General features: G+C 41.1%; 1 protein-coding gene across 1 annotated transcript; it reads right to left on the bottom strand.

Moving 5' to 3' along the window:
- Window positions 1-2334: 2334 nt before the first annotated feature.
- Window positions 2335-18111, bottom strand: LOC309709186 (tensin-4-like). Its single transcript, XM_082537697.1, has 12 exons — window positions 18025-18111; window positions 15594-15847; window positions 13084-13420; window positions 10582-10979; window positions 10124-10255; window positions 8152-8244; window positions 7591-7668; window positions 5689-5751; window positions 3840-4011; window positions 3664-3732; window positions 3523-3552; window positions 2335-3144 (listed from the first exon to the last, which is right to left on the bottom strand). The coding sequence occupies exons 2-12, from the start codon at window positions 15814-15816 to the stop codon at window positions 3012-3014; spliced, it is 1728 nt and encodes a 575-aa protein (XP_082393823.1). The 5' UTR covers window positions 15817-15847; window positions 18025-18111; the 3' UTR covers window positions 2335-3011.
- Window positions 18112-18602: the final 491 nt, after the last annotated feature.

The raw sequence follows: 18602 nt of genomic DNA on the forward strand, positions 1-18602 counted from the left end.
GCTGAGAGCACAGGTAGACTTGGATGGATGGAGACACAGCACTAAGAGCTGCTGTGAACTACCTAAGAGTGGATTTTCATGTTTTGGTAGATTTTCTGTGAGGGGCTGTATGAAAATTACAAAGTTTTGTTTTTTATTTGTTTTTTTGTAGGAATGACATATAAAATTTGTCAATGTCGCAGAATCGTTCAACTCCAGTCTGCATCTCAGAGCAGAGCAAAACATGTGTAAAAACATCAATAAATAGATCAGAATTGGAAAATTGATGGAAGAATTTGGGAAATTTTCCATTTTCCCTTTTGATATGTGCATCGGTGACCACGTGAAAGTTATTTTCCCATCAGATCATTAGCATTTAATTTAGAAGACAGTGTTAGTCTTTAATCCTTCCACCGTGAGGTTTCTGCACTGGGAGAAAATTTTATCTGTTAAAAAGTGCAATTCGCACCATTTTTCAAAAAAACGTACACACTGACCAAAGAAGCCGCCTGATATTATTCTGACTGAAATAAAAATGCAATCAAAGTGTAATTTAAATAGCACTTTTAAAATAGAGTTTACAAAGTGCAAAAGAAAAAATCTGAGAAGGAAAACTTCTACTGAAAGTCACATGATGGACGAAAGAATCACTGTGATGGCTTTCAAATGTTTCTCCTGCATTAGGTACCAATTCGTTTAACCTGTGGCCTAATCAGATTTTTAGGAGGGCCATCTGAGAGCTAAACCTACGTCTATTAACCAGCTGATATTTGTTAACACTGGATGGTTAGTAGATGGACATCCAGTCCCATCAGGTAACCTTTGACCGTGCAGCACACTTGAAAAAAACAGAAGTTGACCCAAAGGAAGACCAAATGAACAGCCCAGTTCTTTATGGGCAGCCCCAAAGTGCTTTTCAGTTATTCTGTGTAAAAAAATGGATGCGTTAGAGGCAGTACTGAGCAGGAAGTGCAGGTGATCAGGTGAGAAATCAAAAGGTAGCGAATAAAACAGCGACAGGAAAAATATAAAAAGAATAAAAAACCCACAAATCAAAATTAATAACAAATACTAATGATGAATTTAAAAAATGAGTTTAAAAAATAATAAGAGATCATCAAATAGAACCGATTTAACAATTGTTGGACATATCAGACGGGTCCAGACTGTGGGGGGGCAAAAACAGAAAGACCAGGTCACCTTTGGGTTTCAGGTGAGAGGAGTCTGTAGTGAGGATGACTCTGAGGTGAAAGAGAAACAGAACAGATGGAAACAGAATGTTTGGGATTCCAGCACTGAGACGGGGGGTTAAAAAAGCTTGTTTGCAAATAGACAAATGTGCCACGATTCAAGAGGTCATCCTGAAAGGCGGAGTCCTGCTCAGATCACAGATTAATTTTTAAAAATTAATTAAAAAATGTAAAAAGAAAAAAAAAGGTTGATGGAAAAATCATTCTAACTAATCTAATAGATCTATATACATTTTTAAATGACATCCTTTATTTATCCCAATAAAAGACTGTAACATCTCTTTTTCAAAACAGCAGCAGATAGTTCAAACAAGTTCACCCAACTACAGATCATGCACAATAACAGGTCACATTTCAGTGCAACTTACTTCAATTTCCACATTATAACCATCTCTGACGATTTCAGGTACATATAACATCAAATATGTAGATGAGTGTCTTAAACTTTGCTTTTAAAGTAAAGCCTTGCTCCGTGTCCGCTAATTTTCATACAGTCCCTTCCTGCTTTGCACTGCAGACACTCACAGCACTGAAAGAAGAGTTTCTTTTACTCTGAGGGTCTTTTGTCATTGCGGTTAATCCTCTGTGTGGGGATTTAAAAAGAATACAATAATATATATTGCTATGGCGTTATTGTGTGATACTCACTGTGAACCAAACAGCAGTGAGAATTTAGATTCCCCGTCTTAACCAGAGGAGGGCAGTGTTTGTAAATAGTTACCACTGCAGAGTGTTCTCAGTGCTCCACTCGGTCCTGTAACACGTCCTGTTGCACCTTAGACTCAAGTTTTTATGCTATCTTTTGAGTTGGCACCAAAGATAAATATATATATATATATATAAAAGAAGCGGACCGCTGAGCTTTGCATTTGGGTCCCTTAAGATATGTTGAGAATATTTAAAAAAATTACCTATGCAGTTCTGTACTTGGTTTTGCTTTGCTTCAGGAAGCACACTCTTCATTTGAATGAAGCATTGTGCTTTTATCTAAAGATTTATCATTTCAAATAAAACACAGAAATATGTGCAGACTGTTGTGTTTTCTGTCACGTCCAAAATAAAGCTTCTTCTTCTTTATTATTTTCACACACACTATTAACATATGAATAGTTAAAAATGTTTATTTTCCATCATGAAAAACAAAAATAAAAATCCACGAATATACAGAGAATAAAGTTTTTACAGTGCATTGCAGTGTAATAAATACATTCAGGGGTAGCTGCAGAATTTGAAATGAACTGACCTACCAGGGTTCATTTGTTTCTCTTCAAGTCTTTTCACCTTCAAACTTTTAATTACCACATCACTATATTTCAATGCATCAGATAATGCACGTTCACCTCTCAGGGAAAAGGGCTCCTGTTCTTATGAAGACATAGCGTGCCGCTTTCTCACATCTACAACTGTTCTCTCAGCAGTCTTAAAAGAAATAGTTGGCTTTGTTTTACTGCTTTTACAAGCTGATTGGATGATATTCAAACTATGGCGCCTCATTCATTTACAATCATGTTATAGGTGCAGTCCACTATATCCTAATTTTTGCCATAATCACTCATATATCTTTTAATATGATTTTTATTATCTGATCAAACACCGGAACCTAAATCAGGTTTTCCTTGCAATTCAGCAGAAACACAAACTTGTCCAGTTTTCTCCAAAGCAGTAGCGACACTTCCTGTAACCACCATACTGGACAGGTTATTTGTAGAAGAGCACAGTGTTAAACAGAAAGTGTAAGCAGGAGTCTTGAAGATGTATCACGCCGTCTCTGGGTTTGCATGTTTATGGCTTGGATACAGCTGCCTGAATCACCTTGATGACTTCGCTGCAGGGCTGCAGGGTGTCATATTCTGCAAATACGTGACAAACATTCTCCATACCGGCTTCAATGCCCTTTGCCACAAAGCCAAACAACCTGTCGGCACAAAGAAACATGAGTCAGATTAATCTGCACCCCAAGAAGAAGATATTTTTCAAAGGGACCTCTTCTGCTTTTCATTATTTACTGTCAAATATATTGTTCTCAGTAGTATTCATAGAAGCCCCACCCACATCCTATTCAAACAATTGATTTATGAGGGGCAGCCAATAAGAAAAAAGCTGGCTTAAAAGGGAGGAGCTGACTGAAACACCTTATTTCAGAAAGAGGATGAGCTGAGTTCCTGCACCAAGACACAGTGTAAGATAAAGAAGGATTATTTTGAGCTGCTGCTGATGCAAAGCTACACTAATACAGCTAAAATGTGTAAATGAACAGAACAGGTCCCCTGTTTAGACTTGAAGTTCAGATTACCTTGCACCAAAACTTGAACCTCTCGTCCACCTGTGAGTATAAGACAGACAAATGTTCAGATTAGAAATGAAACACGTTGATGACCACCAGTGGAGATGATCTCTGACGTCTGCGCTCGCAGCTCATGTCGTGCATACTCACACTCGATTGTCTGGATCTTCACCACCGTAGCTCAGCATGTGTGCAGGGTAATGGCGCCTGAAGAAGAGCCTGCAAGAAACGATGAGTCTTGACCCAGTGTCACACACAGACCACACCTAAACAGCACGGCAGCACATAAAATCTCAGCAACACGTTGATTTCATGTGTTTTCTTACTTCCTGTTGATGTCTGTGAGAGTGACACCCTTCAGAGACACTTTCATGTTGACTATGGTTGGTGTGAAGGAACCCGGAGCCTTCTCGAGTGTTGAGGACACCGCCCTTTGCACTGCACAGGGGCCTGTCAGCATCTCAGTGGGGATGGCGTTAAGGTAGACAAAGTTGGAGGCTGTTGACAAGACAAACAAACACACTTGTTAAACACAGATATGAGGGGTTGTTTCGATTCTGCCACTGGGAGACTTTAAGTACAGAAGGGAGTGTTGTCAGAAAGTAAGAAGCGCTGAGGAATGTCCTCAGACTCCCCATGTTTGTGTGTTAATAAAGGAGACGAGAAAACAATGTGTACTATCATTTATTTCTTCTTCTTTTATTAGTTGATTCTTTGTGATATCTTTGCAGTTGTTGTTTTAGGTTTTTTGTTTCTTTGTATTTCATTTGCACTATAATGACAAGCTTTGATTTATCAAATAACTTTTATGCAGAAGAGGAGTAAGCTCCACAAAGAAGGAAACTGACCAGGACGTTTGACCCAGGAACCTTCCTGCTGCAGGACTGTGCACCACTTTTACAAAATATTTTGTGTTTCAGTCCCTACTTCCTTTTTGCTTTGAAGTAATAAAAATATTCTTGTGATCCAGTTTCTGTAAAATGAAAGTTTGTCTTGTTGCTTTGGATGATTATATATTTTCACTTCGTTTATTTATTTTTCTGTTGAGAAATCTCTCAGTATTTCACCGAAGTAAATAAAATTTTGGGATACTTTGTCCTCCATTTATCTGTGTCGAAACAAAGATGGCTGCCTGCCTGGTTGAGTGGACTTGAGCCAAAACAGCTGGAATGTTTCAAAGCCTGAACATTTTTCTCCCACTTAGTGAAAGGAGACTTTGAGGAATGTGGAAAAGCCTTCAGGACGACGCTAAGTGTTTTTAATAATATCCTGAGTTTTTCAGACTTTAAAAGAAAAGTTCGGTCTTTGAACTCTCACTGATGAAGCAACACGTGGCTGTGGCGTGAAATCAGCAGCATCTCTAACGCCGTAGCTCTTTACCGAGAAGAGGTATTATTACCACCTGTGAGAGGCTTCACGGCTGTGGCAAGTCAAACTGCCTGACAGTCAGTCACGCTGTTTGCTCAGGAAGTCAATGCACATGAAAACAGGGGTGCAGGTAAAAGCAACACTTTATATTCTGCAGATAAAAGCGATGTGCAAACCCTCAAACCAGGCTTTCGATGTTCGTGAGCAAACCTCAGATAACAAGTCGGTGGGACACGGTAATATCAGCATTTCCTGCTTGGCTGCAGAGCAGAACAGTAGTGTTTATAACCGCAGGACAGGAAAAGGTTGAATGCAAGGGGGTTAATTGTTGTTGGTTTCTTAACTCTATCATAACTCTGTTGGTCAGACTCCTGTTACTGCTTATTTTAGAGTTTAATTTGTTGGAGTTTAACTCTGACCCTGGCTGTGCTGAAGCACAGGTACAGCTTTGTGGCGAACAGAAGGAAACCTGCAGCTGCGCTATATTAGGTCACACTAACCTGTGTTTCCATTAGCTTAATTTTAAATTAAGCCCGTCCTAGTTTTTGGAGTGTTGGTGCAAAATTATGTATTTAATCATATCTTAAATCATAACTTATCATCAGTGTTTGCTGCTTAGAAAAGGTCCACTTTTTAATACCTTTAATATTGTGATCTGACAGAAAATGTCCAGTTTGTCTTTATTTTGGCAAAGGCAAAGAAGTCTTCCCCAAATCCTGGACACTGGACCAGGCCAGGTCCTGTACAGGCCATACTACTTATCTAAAAATGCCCAAACAGAGTTGTTGGGGCGTTACATGGACTCACCTATTTTGTTGTCGTCCTCTGAAGGTGCTCTCTCTTTTGCTCTCTCCTCTGCTGATCTCAGGTCTGTGTAGACAGATAAGATTTGAGTTTTTTATTTGAATTTGAGGGGCTTTACTGGCACAACAGTAACACCAAATGACTTAGAAATGACACTTTCAGTTGATTCAACATTAATGTTTTTTCCAGTGTTCGTGGTGTCTGTCCCTGATGTTGGGGGTGTGTTTGTTAATACTGAGCAGCAAGTTGTCCCTGTTCTTCTTCTGCTGGGAATATTTCTGCTTTTTTTTTTTTTTTTTTTTTTAATGTGGCATTAAAGCACAATAGAACTTGTTCAAGTAAAGATCTGTTTTAGTGTCATGTTTCAGTTTTCTGCTCATTGCCAGTACATTAGCAGACTCTTGGAAACACCCCTGGTTTCCCTGCATTACTGTTTCTTCCTTTTTTCAGTTGCCAGCTTGTGGTCGCTGGAGCCGCACTCAGTTAGGATCTGTTCCTGCTTTTTGTCTCTGACGTGAGAAAGATAACCCGACAATCCATAATTTGAAGAAACATTCTCATTTAGTTTGGCTTTTATCTTCTTTCCAAAATAGTTTTAGTTGTTAGAATTTGGTTTGGAAAGTAGCCCTACTGTGAGAAAGGCCAAGCGTCTGAGTGAGGACACCTTCCTACCTCGTTATATCTTTGACACAGACAGAAAAACACAATCGACTATATCTAAGGGATGGTCATGACCTCAGTGATGCCACTCATTGGTTTGTGTCCATCATTTTGATTGGTCGAAAGGGTAATTTTGGTTGTCAGCACCACATAAGAAGTGTGGCTTGGAGCTGACTGAGGACATTGCTCACTCATTGACTTGCATCTTGTGATTGACAGGTTATTAGCCAATAAGTATATCCTGGAGAACCCTCCTTTGTGACTGATGATGATCATGATTTACAAAATGAACTAAATATTTTATTCAGTATTACCTGAAACTACAGGTTGAGCCCGACTGCAGCTGGTCTAAAACGCTGCAGCACAGTTACTAAGTCAGTTTCTGAATTGTCTTTAAGATTTTATTGTTTGTTTTTAAGGCATTGCAGGAATTAGCGGCTTCATACCTTTTCTGATCTTTTGAACCAGTACACTTCTTCAAAGTCACTGAGGTCTGCAGAACAAACTCCTGGCTTTCCTGAGGTCCAGATTAAAGCACAGAGGCGATCAGGCCTTGGCTTAAAAAGCTTAATTCCCAGCAGTTCTTTTTAACCCTTTCCTAAAAGCTCAGACTCGATCACTGTTAAGTTCAGCTCGAGCTAATATGACTGAAATTAAGCCTTCATTCAAAAATATCTTTATATAGTATGAATGGTTGTCTACAGCTGCTTTTGTCTCCAGATAGTTCAGTCTCTCTCACATAGTCTCTTTCTGCAGCACACAGCAGGTATCTGTCACTCTCAGGGCCCAGCAGTTGTCCTTTGCAGTCGATTCATTATATTGAAGGAAATATGTTAAAGGCCCCTTTAGAAATACACTTTAAAACAAAAAGTCAAACTCCATTATTTTAATGTTTATGAACCAATATTGTTTGCAAACTTTGGAAAGGATGCAGGTTTAAGGCAATCTGATAGTTTTCAAACATGAAGATTACTTTTATTATTTATTCTTTATTAAGTCTCAGCACTAAAAAAGTTAAGTGCTGGTCTCCTGCAGGTTTTAGATCTCACCCTGGGTCAACACACCTAAATCAAATGATTAGTTCGTTACCAGGCCTCTGGAGAACGTCAAGACATGTTGAGGAGGTCATTTGAATCAGCTGTGTTGGAACAAGGATACATCTAAAACCTGCAGGACACCGGCCCTCAAGGCCTGGAGTTGCCTACTCCTGGTGTGTGTGTGCAGTAATAACAAAGGCTCAGTTACCGTGGCAGTAGAGGCATAATCTGCAGGGTAAGGCGTACGCAGAAATGGTGTGCTGGTACACCAGGGCAGAGAGACTACCTGCAAAGACACAAAGCAAATCACAGCTCCAGCTGAGTACAGATAAGCAACTTTCTGATTGGCTATTTCAAGAACAATCAAATTTGAACTTTATCCTCAACACTTTGCCAGGTCTGAAGACAACCTACAGAGTTTTGTTATGACACAGAGACTCACTACAGTATAAATCCTTCTGCTGCTATGATGACTGTTTTTCCATATTTCAGTGACAACGTTACTGTAACGTTACATATCTGTGGCGACAGACATATCAGTACATGGCCATGGGTGTCTGATTACAAACCAGTGACCCACACTACTGATAAGAAAGGTTCTTTGGGTGTGAGAATACACACCCTTTGTACTAATGCTCAAGGGTAAGATCCATGGCACTCATGCCCACCCACATCCCAGGAGGCGAGAGATCTCTGAGTCAGAGCAGCACTCGCTTTTTAAACAGACGAGTGAATTCTCGGTGGGTATGAAACTGATAACTCGACTCACCAAAGTAGGGTTCCTGAGAAGAGCCTTTAATGCGCACGCCTTTGGCAGATGATTCAATGAGGAAGTGTCTGATAAGATCAGAGCTGCTTTCCCCTGTTTTGACAAAAGGACAAATGTCAGAGAATGAACAATATATGAAGGCAATGTGATAAAGAAGCACTGGAATAACCCTTTCCCACCAGTTTCTTCAAAAAAGAAGACACAGAACCACATAATTGCTCGTGTTGACGTCAGTGGCTGTGTGGCAGGGCACCGCAAGATGTTCATCAGCGATTGGCAAATGTAACCTACGAATTCTTTCACCCGGCTTCAGTAGCGCTGCTGCACAGGATTCCCAAACCTTTCGAAATGTGAGCTTGTTCTTAAAAGGCGCTGAAGCAGAGCTGCCTCTGCACAGCACTGAGACCACAATGATGGAAGAGAGGCATTAGTTACTAATGGCGCTGGATGGCAGTGATTTCTGAATGTGAGAGACGCAGGGTACATAAAGCTTTCAAAAAACATTATGTTGCTGCTGTAATAAGTAAAGTGCTGCCATTCATTCAGTGCGTTTTGCCTCCATACAGCCCAGATAAATTAGATTTAATAAATGTAGAGTTTTTCAGGTAGTTGTCTCCTGTCATTTGCTGTGATCAGGGAGTTAATTTACTTTAATTTAAAATTCATTCTGACTTACAAGGCCACCATAAACACATAAATGAGGCCATCAACGATCTGATGTTGTCGTCCTGTCCTATGTTTTTCCCCCTAAGGACTGACTAGTGCCGGTCTGTCGGTAAAATAGAGTCGCAGAGCTTTACAGCCTAATTTATTGGCCGTTCTCACGAGCAGTGCTGCGAGGTTTCAGGGCATGCACTCTCTTCTTTTGTTCCTCACTTTTTTGGGAGGCTAGGTGATTATCAGCATGCACATGATGCTGTCAGTCATGTGCATGGAAATTATAACAGAAAAGAATGACAAATATACTATTACAGTGTTGGATGCTCATCTTAAACTAGCAGAAGTTTTGTTCGGTAATCTCTGGGAGCGGAAAGCTCACATTGAGAGCAGATATTCATCCACCTGCTGTTTGAACCTGCTGTTTGAACCTTCTGTTTGTACGGAGCAACCAATCAGGTGAAAGTTCATTTAAAGGGAGAGGAGCTAAAATGATTCATTTATGACAAAGGGTAAACTGAGGGACTGCACTGAGACCAGAGTTAAGGATAGATTGGTGCTGTAAGCGAGCAGAACAGACAGCCTTTACATGTCTGTATGTGAAGGATTTATAACTTTAGCTTAGCTAAGGCAAACTGTTTGGTCTCACTGAGTTAATTAGTGCTTTTAGTTCCATTTTATAGCCTTACATTTTTGTGGCTGGTTTAAATAAAAGAGGCATTATTATATAATGTTCTGCTAAAGAAAACCATGCTAAATAGGAAAAACATGTTGCTAGATTGCCCGGGATGTAGGGATTAATTCGATGGATGGAGCCTGTCAGTGAAGTGGTCTCAGAGCTTGAGCAACGCTCACATATCCCGCATTCCTGAAAGGGATGAAAACGTACAACTCTACAAACGAGGCAAGCCTCAAAATTGTTTCGTGAGTGAGGTCCTTTTTTCCCCTCACCGACTGCTTACAGTGCCGTAAACAGCTGGTTTTCTCTTGTGTTTATACAAGGTATACTGTGGTAGGAAAAAATGACAGCACTGCGTGCTAGCACGCCACAGATCGCTTGATGTCGTCAGCAGAGTTGGGTAAGGCATGCGCTGCAGGGCTCTGGTATAGACCAGAGCATTTATGTAAAATTAGAGATCTTTATACACCGTCTGTGTTATATATGAGTAACAACAACAGCAATACGCTACACTGTATTCATGCTTTGTGTGTGCAGTTGTGTTTTTTGTGGCTTTAAGATCTTCTGTTTCCTGGATCTGACTGATTTCTGCTTTTGAAACTGAGGTCAGGCCACTGCTCTTACTAGTGAGCTTACCTGGATAGGCAGCAGCAGTAAAGCTGGTGGGCGTTTGATCTACCTTCATGGCCAAACCAAAACTGCCTCTGTAGGAGGTGCTGTCTCTCACCACAAAGGTTCCTGCTTCCTTGTCTTTTACCAGAGCTTCAGCTAGAATAAATAAGACATCAAAAATGCTCAGAAAAATGCAACAACGTGTGTTTTATTACTCAAGAAAAACACTTATGGATCACTTTAGCTTGATGGCACAGTTTCAGAGTTTGAACAAAGCTTTCGAGAAGATTCCCATTGATGGAAAAGCACTGAATGTGTTTAACTTTGTGGTGAATGCTTTCATGCTGAATTGCATCAACATTTTGTACTTTAAGCAGGACTGTGAAATGAAATTGTTACTTTTGAGACCTCCTCAAACAAATCCACTGTGAATTTAGTGCTTTTACTGTAAGGTCTTCGTGTGATGCTTGCTTGGGTCTCACCTTCTGCTCTGCTGATGTGTGGACGGAACCAAAACTTTGACGTATCCATGACAAATTTCATCGATGGCTGGCTGCCGTTAAAACGGGCTTGAGAACTGGAATATGTTGGTTTTGACACAGGGTTCCTCTGGAGTAACTCGATCTGTGGTTCAGGGCTGTGCAGGTCCTGTTGAGGTGCACCGTTAACTAACAGTACGGGAATATCGGTCAGTGACCCTGAGACTGGGCCGTTCTGTGCTCTTCTGCTGTTCGCTTCCTGTAAATGTCCTCGCTTTGTCATCAAGGGCTTCTCCAGGCTTTGCCTGTTATTACATGGCTTCATTCTGGAATCGTCACTAAAGGAGCCGGGTAGCATGGACTCTGGAAAATCAGCATCTTCACCGGTTAAGGAGAGGTTACTATGAGGAAAGAAAAAGGAGGAAAAATAACGTTGGAAACACAAGGTTCTTTTGCAGTGAGACATTTTTTTAAAATTTTAATTCCCTGTAGAAGGATAACTATAATTAAAGGAACAAAGACTTTAATAAAAAACATGTTTTTTGTTTTTTGAATTTAAAAGTGTTTTTGTAATTATCCTGTGCAGAAGCAAACCTCTTCAAGAGGCTTACCTTACTTTGTGAATGAAAAGGTCTTCTTAATGATTAGCATGGTTAAATTGAGGTTCTAGTCACTTAAGCCTCTTTTCCATTATTACCTACTGGGCTTGACTAGGCACAGTTTTCACCTGTTACCAGGTACTTTTTTAGTACCTGCTTGGCCGGGGTTCCAAGCAATCCGAGCAGGTACTAAAATGTGACGTCATCGACTGCATGCCACCAATTGGCTGGTCAGTAGCATCACTCTACGAGTCATGAGAGTGTTTTGTTCACGGAAATCAAAACTGGCATTTTTGAAACCCGACAACTGGGAAATGGCAACAAAAAACAACTCAGTGATCCCCAAGTCTGACAAAAATCCACAGACCGAGCAGCAGGTTTATTCTTGTCCACCTTTGTTGTAGCGTTCGTGCTGCGTATTAATTAAGTTGTGGGACGCTTGGACACGTTGGCATGACAAAGATCACGCGCATTTGGAGGTACTAAATTATAATGGAAAACCAGTCGATCCGAGTAGGTTTTACGGCACTACATTAAGGCACAAAGTGGTTTTAAACCAAAGTACAGCGCCGCTTAGTTCAAATGCAGTCAACAGCTCTTTAACACAATACATGTTTTTGGAAATGCAAGTCAGTTTTCTTCTTTTCTGTTGATAGATTAAGTTATTTTCTTAATATTTCAAACTATTTCAGAACAAAAGAAATTACAGTGGGTAACTGGTTATCAAATGGTAAAAGCTAAAATAAAAGCAAAGAATTGTGTGTTAAATGTCTTTTGCCTTAGATATATGCAGACTGTGCTTGTGTATAGTGCCCTGCTAAATAAAAGCAGGAGACTGAGCCAAGAAAAACCATGAAAAGTCTTTTCTAGGTCTTCCTATTAAAAGTGTCACTAAGTTCTTCCTCATGGAAGACTGTCGTGGAGTCTTTACCTCTAATTATAATGCACCTTTAGACGACTGTTGCGATGTAAACTGGTGCTGCGGGTATAGAACAAATTGAACATAAGGTTGTGCAGTATTTTAGGCCTAGTGCAACCTGACTTATTTTTTTCTAGCTACAGTTTTGAGTTGCTCTATAAATACATGACAAACAGACACTCGTGAAGTACACATTAAACACTCATTGATTATAAAAGCGCACAGCGGTAAGGATAAACTTGAGGACTATGTGATTGTGCTTGTTCAAAATGTAGACTGCGGGTTGCAGGTTTCGTGATAAGAACTCAAGTGGGTGATTGAAATCATTTCTCACAGGAAATCAAAAGACAGAAATAACCAAAAATAAATAAAGATGAGTCACAATAAGTTGTAAGACCTGTTTTAGATCAGGGGAGAGATGCATGTCAGAAATTGTTTCATGTCAGAAATTTGGAGTACATGGACATAAATTGTCCTGATTTCATAGTAAATTCAGTAAAAATGTGAAACTAGTGTATTTCACTGGGAAGTACAGTTAGTTTCTGCATGTCCCCCCCCCCCCCCCCCTTCCCTTTCTTTAAATAAGGAGAATCTCGACTTTGTGTTTAGAAATGAACCCTAACACTTGTGAAAGGATTGAGCATAATGCTGTGAAACTGTGTTAAAACTCGTTCAGGCCTGCTTGAAGTTTGGGAGTTGGAGTTTGGCTCTTACCTGTGATGGTTAAAGTTTGGAGTAAGACGCTTGGGAAAGCAATAATATCTGTGTGTGTGTGTGTGTTTGTGTGTGTGTGACCCTCGCCTACACACAGAATGGAACAGCTTTTAGTCACAATGTGAGCACTGCTCATCCAAGTCGATCAGGCCTTCTCTGCTCGTGTCGCCTCAAAATACTCACCATGTTTAAAGTGGATCAGTTTTCAAGACCAGAGAAGTGGACAGAATGGAAGACATTTGTATCATGATGGGATGTCTTACTGAGTTTTACCTGCCAAGGATGTAGCTGGTGTCCGAGCAGGTCGAGGTGGAGAGCAATGAGGCGGTGCTGTTTCTGTTGGAGTGTGACAGCCGCAGTGATCCTTGGCAAAAGTCATTCTTCGGTGAGGGGTTTCGCCTGGGTGCGCTGCCAAATGGCAGCGGGGGCAGAGAGGACGTTGGGGAGCTGGAGAAAACCAGCGTCCCTTGGGGACTGCATCTGAGGCCGTTGTGTGTGGGGATGGGTATACTTGGGGACACCGAGGGGACCACTGTGGGTGATGAAATGGTTGAACAGCCTCTAGGAATGAGCACAACTTCAGAGAAATCTTCATCTGAGCAAGAGGCATCTGTGGGTGGAAGGGTGAGATGTTAGTATTGGGAGGGAGGGAGTTTATTCTGGTGAGGAAAAAACAGTGTTGGTTTGGTTTATATCAGCAGAACTGGCTTGGTGTGTATGTAAGGACACCGTTGCCAGGTATTTTTGTCATGCAGGTACCTGCTTGCACAGAGTGTTCTTTGAGTTGCACATTTGTACTGTTGCTAGAACATTAGATCGCCTAGAGGAGCCTCAGCCACTTCTTGATTCGTCAGGATCAAGGTGGTGATCGGCACAATTTACGCCCTTAAGAAAATGCCATAGCATGTGGTGTCTGTATATGCCAGACGAGCGGCTTCTGCAACCAGAGTTGCATAATTATGACTAATGTTCATGCAGAAAGAGCGAAATCTGCCTGAATATGGAGATATTTCTCCACACTGCTGCTTGATTTCCTTTAAACTTATTCACCTTTTCAGAACACGTGACAGTTTCATAAACACACGACCAAACTTCTCTGAAGAAAAGATCAGAAACAGGAAACCCATTTATTTTTACACATATGTATGTATGCTTTGACTCTTGCGCACACTTTCTGATGAAAGCAGGACTGAATGAGGCACCGTTGTTCCACCCCGGTGCGTGACTGCTCGCTGAGCCTTTTCAGTCTGTAGCTGTAACACATGCAGGGTGTGGTACAAGTCTGGGCAATAATCCCAGGACAGACAAAGTGGTGCAATTACAACATGATTAAAAATATTAAAACTATCTCAGAAAGGGTGGGTAAATTTCCAGAGCCCAAGGCTATCTGTACTATTTGTTTACAAGGGTGGCTATGGTTTTACTGTGCTCTGTGTCACACCTCTGAAAGCTGGGAGCTTTCAAGAGTTAGACTGAAGCATAACAAAGGGCTAAACAGGCCCTTTGTACATGTTATATCTGGTCCACATATCACTCTAAATTGTAAGTAAATTTAACTTTTCTACAATAGTATATTTAGGTAAATGATCAGAAAGCAGATTTAACATGTAGGTACCAAATGTGTAGGCAACATTAAGTTGCTTTGGTTTATTGCTGAAAGTGTGATAACATAATGGGTGAAACATGATGACAGGTTTTCCCAGCACACTGCCTGTAACCAGGTTCCAACAGGGTCAAGGGGAGTAATTTTAAGAGAGATGAGAAACTGATGACTTCTTTACCAACAAGCAATGTTTTTACACGCTTGAATCCACAGCAGCAGAGAAAATAGCTTTGAAAAAGTTGCTGAACTGATTTTAAGAGACATGCAACCAAAGCAATATTTAATCTTGCTTATGACCACTCTGCATGAAGTGTCTGAGTTTGAAGTGTCTTTGAAATTGTCTTATTACTGTTTGGACTAATGAAATAGCTTTAAACCCTCTTTAAACCCTGGGGCGATCGTGGCTCAAGAGTTGGGAGTTTGCCTTGTAATCGGAAGGTTGCCGGTTCGAGCCCCGGCTTGGACAGTCTCGGTCGTTGTGTCCTTGGGCAAGACACTTCACCCGCTGCCTACTGGTGGTGGTCAGAGGGCCCGGTGGCGCCAGTGTCCGGCAGCCTCGCCTCTGTCAGTGCGCCCCAGGGTGGCTGTGGCTACAATGTAGCTCCATCACCAGTGTGTGAATGGGTGGATGACTGGATATGTAAAGCGCTTTGGGGTCCTTAGGGACTAGTAAAGCGCTTTATAAATACAGGCCATTTTTATCTCTTCCCTGTCAACTTAAGGAGGACCTAGGATACTGGTCCTTATATTCTGCCATATATATATATAACTGTCAGAATCGTGAAGGCCTGAATCAAATATGGCGTTTTAATCTAGTCAGGTTAGTGTTTGTGACCTCAGTAAGCTCCACCCTTCGCAGGGTGCTGCTATATTTCTGCTGGTGCATGGTTTCAAAATGAATATTATATCGCTTGAAAAAACCGGAGAAGTGGCTTTGAGGTCAATTAGATGTAGATTTTCTGTGAAACTGCACTTGGCAATTTTAGGCTTTTATACGTAACTGATTTCAGAGCAATAAAGTTGCTATATGGTACCCGTTAACCACACAATTTTTCAAGTTCAGTTTCCCACACAGCAAGCAAGTTTTGACTGTCTCTCGTTTGAGTTTGATGCATCTGCAATAAAGTGATGTGAGGTTGAATTGGGTAGAGCAAGAGAAGTGTTTACAGTCTTACTGTACCTGCAGGGGGGCTGAGACATGTGGGACTTTTGCTGCATTCGATGGGTTCAAATGTGGGATCCAGTTCCAAGATTAACTGGTTGAGATTTTCCAGAGAAATGTCGAGATCAGGATCATCATGGTGGGTGACTGTCTCTTGTGACGGTTCCAAGCAAATAGTTTGGCCCACTCTGAGAACATGACTGGGTATCGTGTGTGCCAAGCCTTTAACTGTAGGCATCATGTTAGGGGAGCTCAGAGTCTTCTGTGCGTGCCTGCCAAAGGCCAGAGAGAGACAATGGAGAGAGATCGGTTATTCTGTCATGAATGAAATGAAAGCCTTGCCATTGTTGTTTTTGTATAACAGACGCATCAAAAGGTCTTTTTCCCCCCCGATACTGTGCACCACACATGGGTACCCATCCTGAATTTTTCAGTGTTGCTTTTGGAGAAAGTAGCAAAGTAGCAATTGCATTTTTAACAGAAGATTCCAAAAGCTGTGCAACTTGTTGCCCTATGCTGACATTAGCAATACAGAAAGACTGGAAACGGTGGAGAAAAAGGACCCTGTGAATGTGTATAAGGACATCTGGAGTTGAAAAGGCCTTTGAAAAGGGAGTGTTGGTGCAGACTCAGAAGCTTTTGAAGGCTAAAGGCAGAATAGGTGGGAACAGACACAACAGACACTGCTCAGTTTGAGAACAGAGGGAGGAGTACGGTTTCCATCCTGCTATTGATACCGGTGGCATTTATGAAACAAAGACCTGGGTTCTCGTGGACCCTAAAGTCTTAAAGTATTGAATTCAGTATTCTAAAAACAAGTTTTTTGTGTAGCCTTTGAGAAATAATTGATCGCACGTCAGCTGAGATGAGCTTCGGGCACTCTTGGACCCCGAATTGGACGAGTGGAAAATGAAAATGGAGCCAACAGTAGTCATATTTTGAGATTTCTAGGAATGACTTGGAGAAGTGCAAAACCAGCAACATGGATTTAACCAAGGCATGGCTGAAACTGGTTCCAGGCATAGTTCATGTTGTGCAGAAAGTGATGTAAACTTGGCACGAATTCAAGCTGATTCTGGATTCAACTCAAGGTGGACTCGTAAATTTCTACATGTTATCCAGAACCAACAAGTTAGCCTGCATACATTAGTACAGTTTGTTGGGGATGTTTTGTTTTATGGTTTTGTCATTTGGGGTCTAGCCAAATGACCTCCCAGCCTAGCAGAAGTTAAGAAAAAAACAATAAAGAGCCTGCTATATGCCACACTTCTCTGTGTTTCCAGTAATGACACTTTGATTTCCATAGAGGTGCAGCACTTTAGGAGGATAAACCTACAATAAGGGCAAAAATGCTCAGAAACTGTTGGGCTTTCAGAGAGCTAGAGGTCCAGTGAACCAGAAAAATTAAATAACCTGGAGTGACTGCTTTATCTTCAGCTGTGGTCCTAAATTCCTTTAAAATGACTTCGAAGCCTAAGTTGCTTTCAGCTTCAGGAACTCTGCAGAAAGCTAAACCTGAGCATTTGTTGGGCAGCTGTGGCGGGTTGTCCACATCAGCGTGGACTACAGTGACGGCTAATCTGAAAAAGTTGTTGTTGCTGTAAAAAATAAACAGTGTGCGTCCTAGAGTGCAGCACCCAGTATGAGTCAGTACTTCTTACAGACCGCGCCGTGCAACATGTTTCTCAATCGTTATTATAACAGCACGTGGTGAATAATGACTCGAGCTGAGTAAATGCCATGTTTCACTGCTGACATCAGCATGAATAGCTGCTCACGCAGGGCTGCGTAATATGGTAAATGGCCTGTATTTGTATTAGTCCCTAAGGACCCCAAAGCGCTTTACACATCCAGTCATCCACCCATTCACACACTGGTGATGACAAGCTACATTGTAGCCACAGCCACCCTGGGGCGCACTGACTAATATGTGGGAGGATTGGCTCATCTGTCTCCCTCTTTTAAACTTTAGACAAGGTGTGGTGCTCAGTGAGTCACTCAGGTGAGTGGCTGTTACCATGGCAACTCTAATGTTTTCCTAAAACAGGAAAAGCTTGTAAGGAGTGAGATGTGCATTGTGGAAAGAATTTCCATTTCTTTTCAAGGGAAATTCATATTATTAACAACATTTTCAGCTCATGAAGAACACACACTGAGCATCACAAAGGTCCAACTTAGTCTGTGAAACAGTGCATGAAATACACTACAGCTCATATAGCAGCTGGATACGTTTTTTTAAATCTCAGAAAATAAGAGCATAATATTGCGATTATTTGGTTTCATGTAACTTTTAGTGTCCCTGCCATGTCGCGCTATAATAAACACTTAAGTCTGCATTCGTAATTAACAGGAAGGAACTTAAAATGAGGACCTGCTGCTGTTAGTTGCAAACCTTTGCTGCAGATGATATCCTGTTTATTGTTACAAGTAACAAAAAAAGTCCTCTTACCTTGCTATCTTCTGATCAGTATCCTTGCCGTGATGCTGCTTACCGTCTGACTCTGCAGTGTGTTGCACTCAAAGTGTTGGATGCTTTTATTAATCAAATCCCAACCCTCTTCCCAGTGAGCCTATCAGCAGCAAGGATCACGACTCCCTGCCGCTCCAGGTGATGATGTCATACCAGCACTAATTTTTATGGATGGATTTTTTTTTTCACTCGTGTTTCTTTGAAACAGACACCCTATTAAACTCAGTGAGTCTTTTTTTTTTTTTTTTTTTGTAATTTTGTAATTTTGTCAATAAAATGCAGAGTTACTCTTGGTGAGGAGATGCCAGCATTAATATAGAGCTTAACAAATTGTTCAGATCAAAGGACGTTATGGACATTTCAAAATGTGAGGGCTTGATGTAGCCCTGCAACAGACTGGTGACCTGTCCCAGGTGTGCCCTGCTCTTCCCCTATAACAGCTGGTGTATAGTTAATAATATATTGCTCCACTATTACCCAAGACTGCTTTAACTATTAAATGAATACAGTCAGAATGTGTGTTGCATTAAACACACCCCTTTATCTGTGAGTACACA

Source organism: Aulonocara stuartgranti, assembly GCF_965226115.1.
Source record: "Aulonocara stuartgranti genome assembly, chromosome: 6".
NCBI lineage: Eukaryota > Metazoa > Chordata > Actinopteri > Cichliformes > Cichlidae > Aulonocara > Aulonocara stuartgranti.

Bases quoted from the DNA above. Each gene is read 5' to 3' on its own strand.
- LOC309709186 (XM_082537697.1), bottom strand. From the start codon at position 15,816: ATGATGCCTACAGTTAAAGGCTTGGCACACACGATACCCAGTCATGTT. The intron at 10,256-10,581 runs GTGAGACCCAAG...TATTTATTCTAG, and splicing joins ACACATCAGCAGAGCAGAAG to CTGAAGCTCTGGTAAAAGAC. The intron at 3,733-3,839 runs GTAAGAAAACAC...CGTTTCTTGCAG, and splicing joins CTCACAGACATCAACAGGAA to GCTCTTCTTCAGGCGCCATT.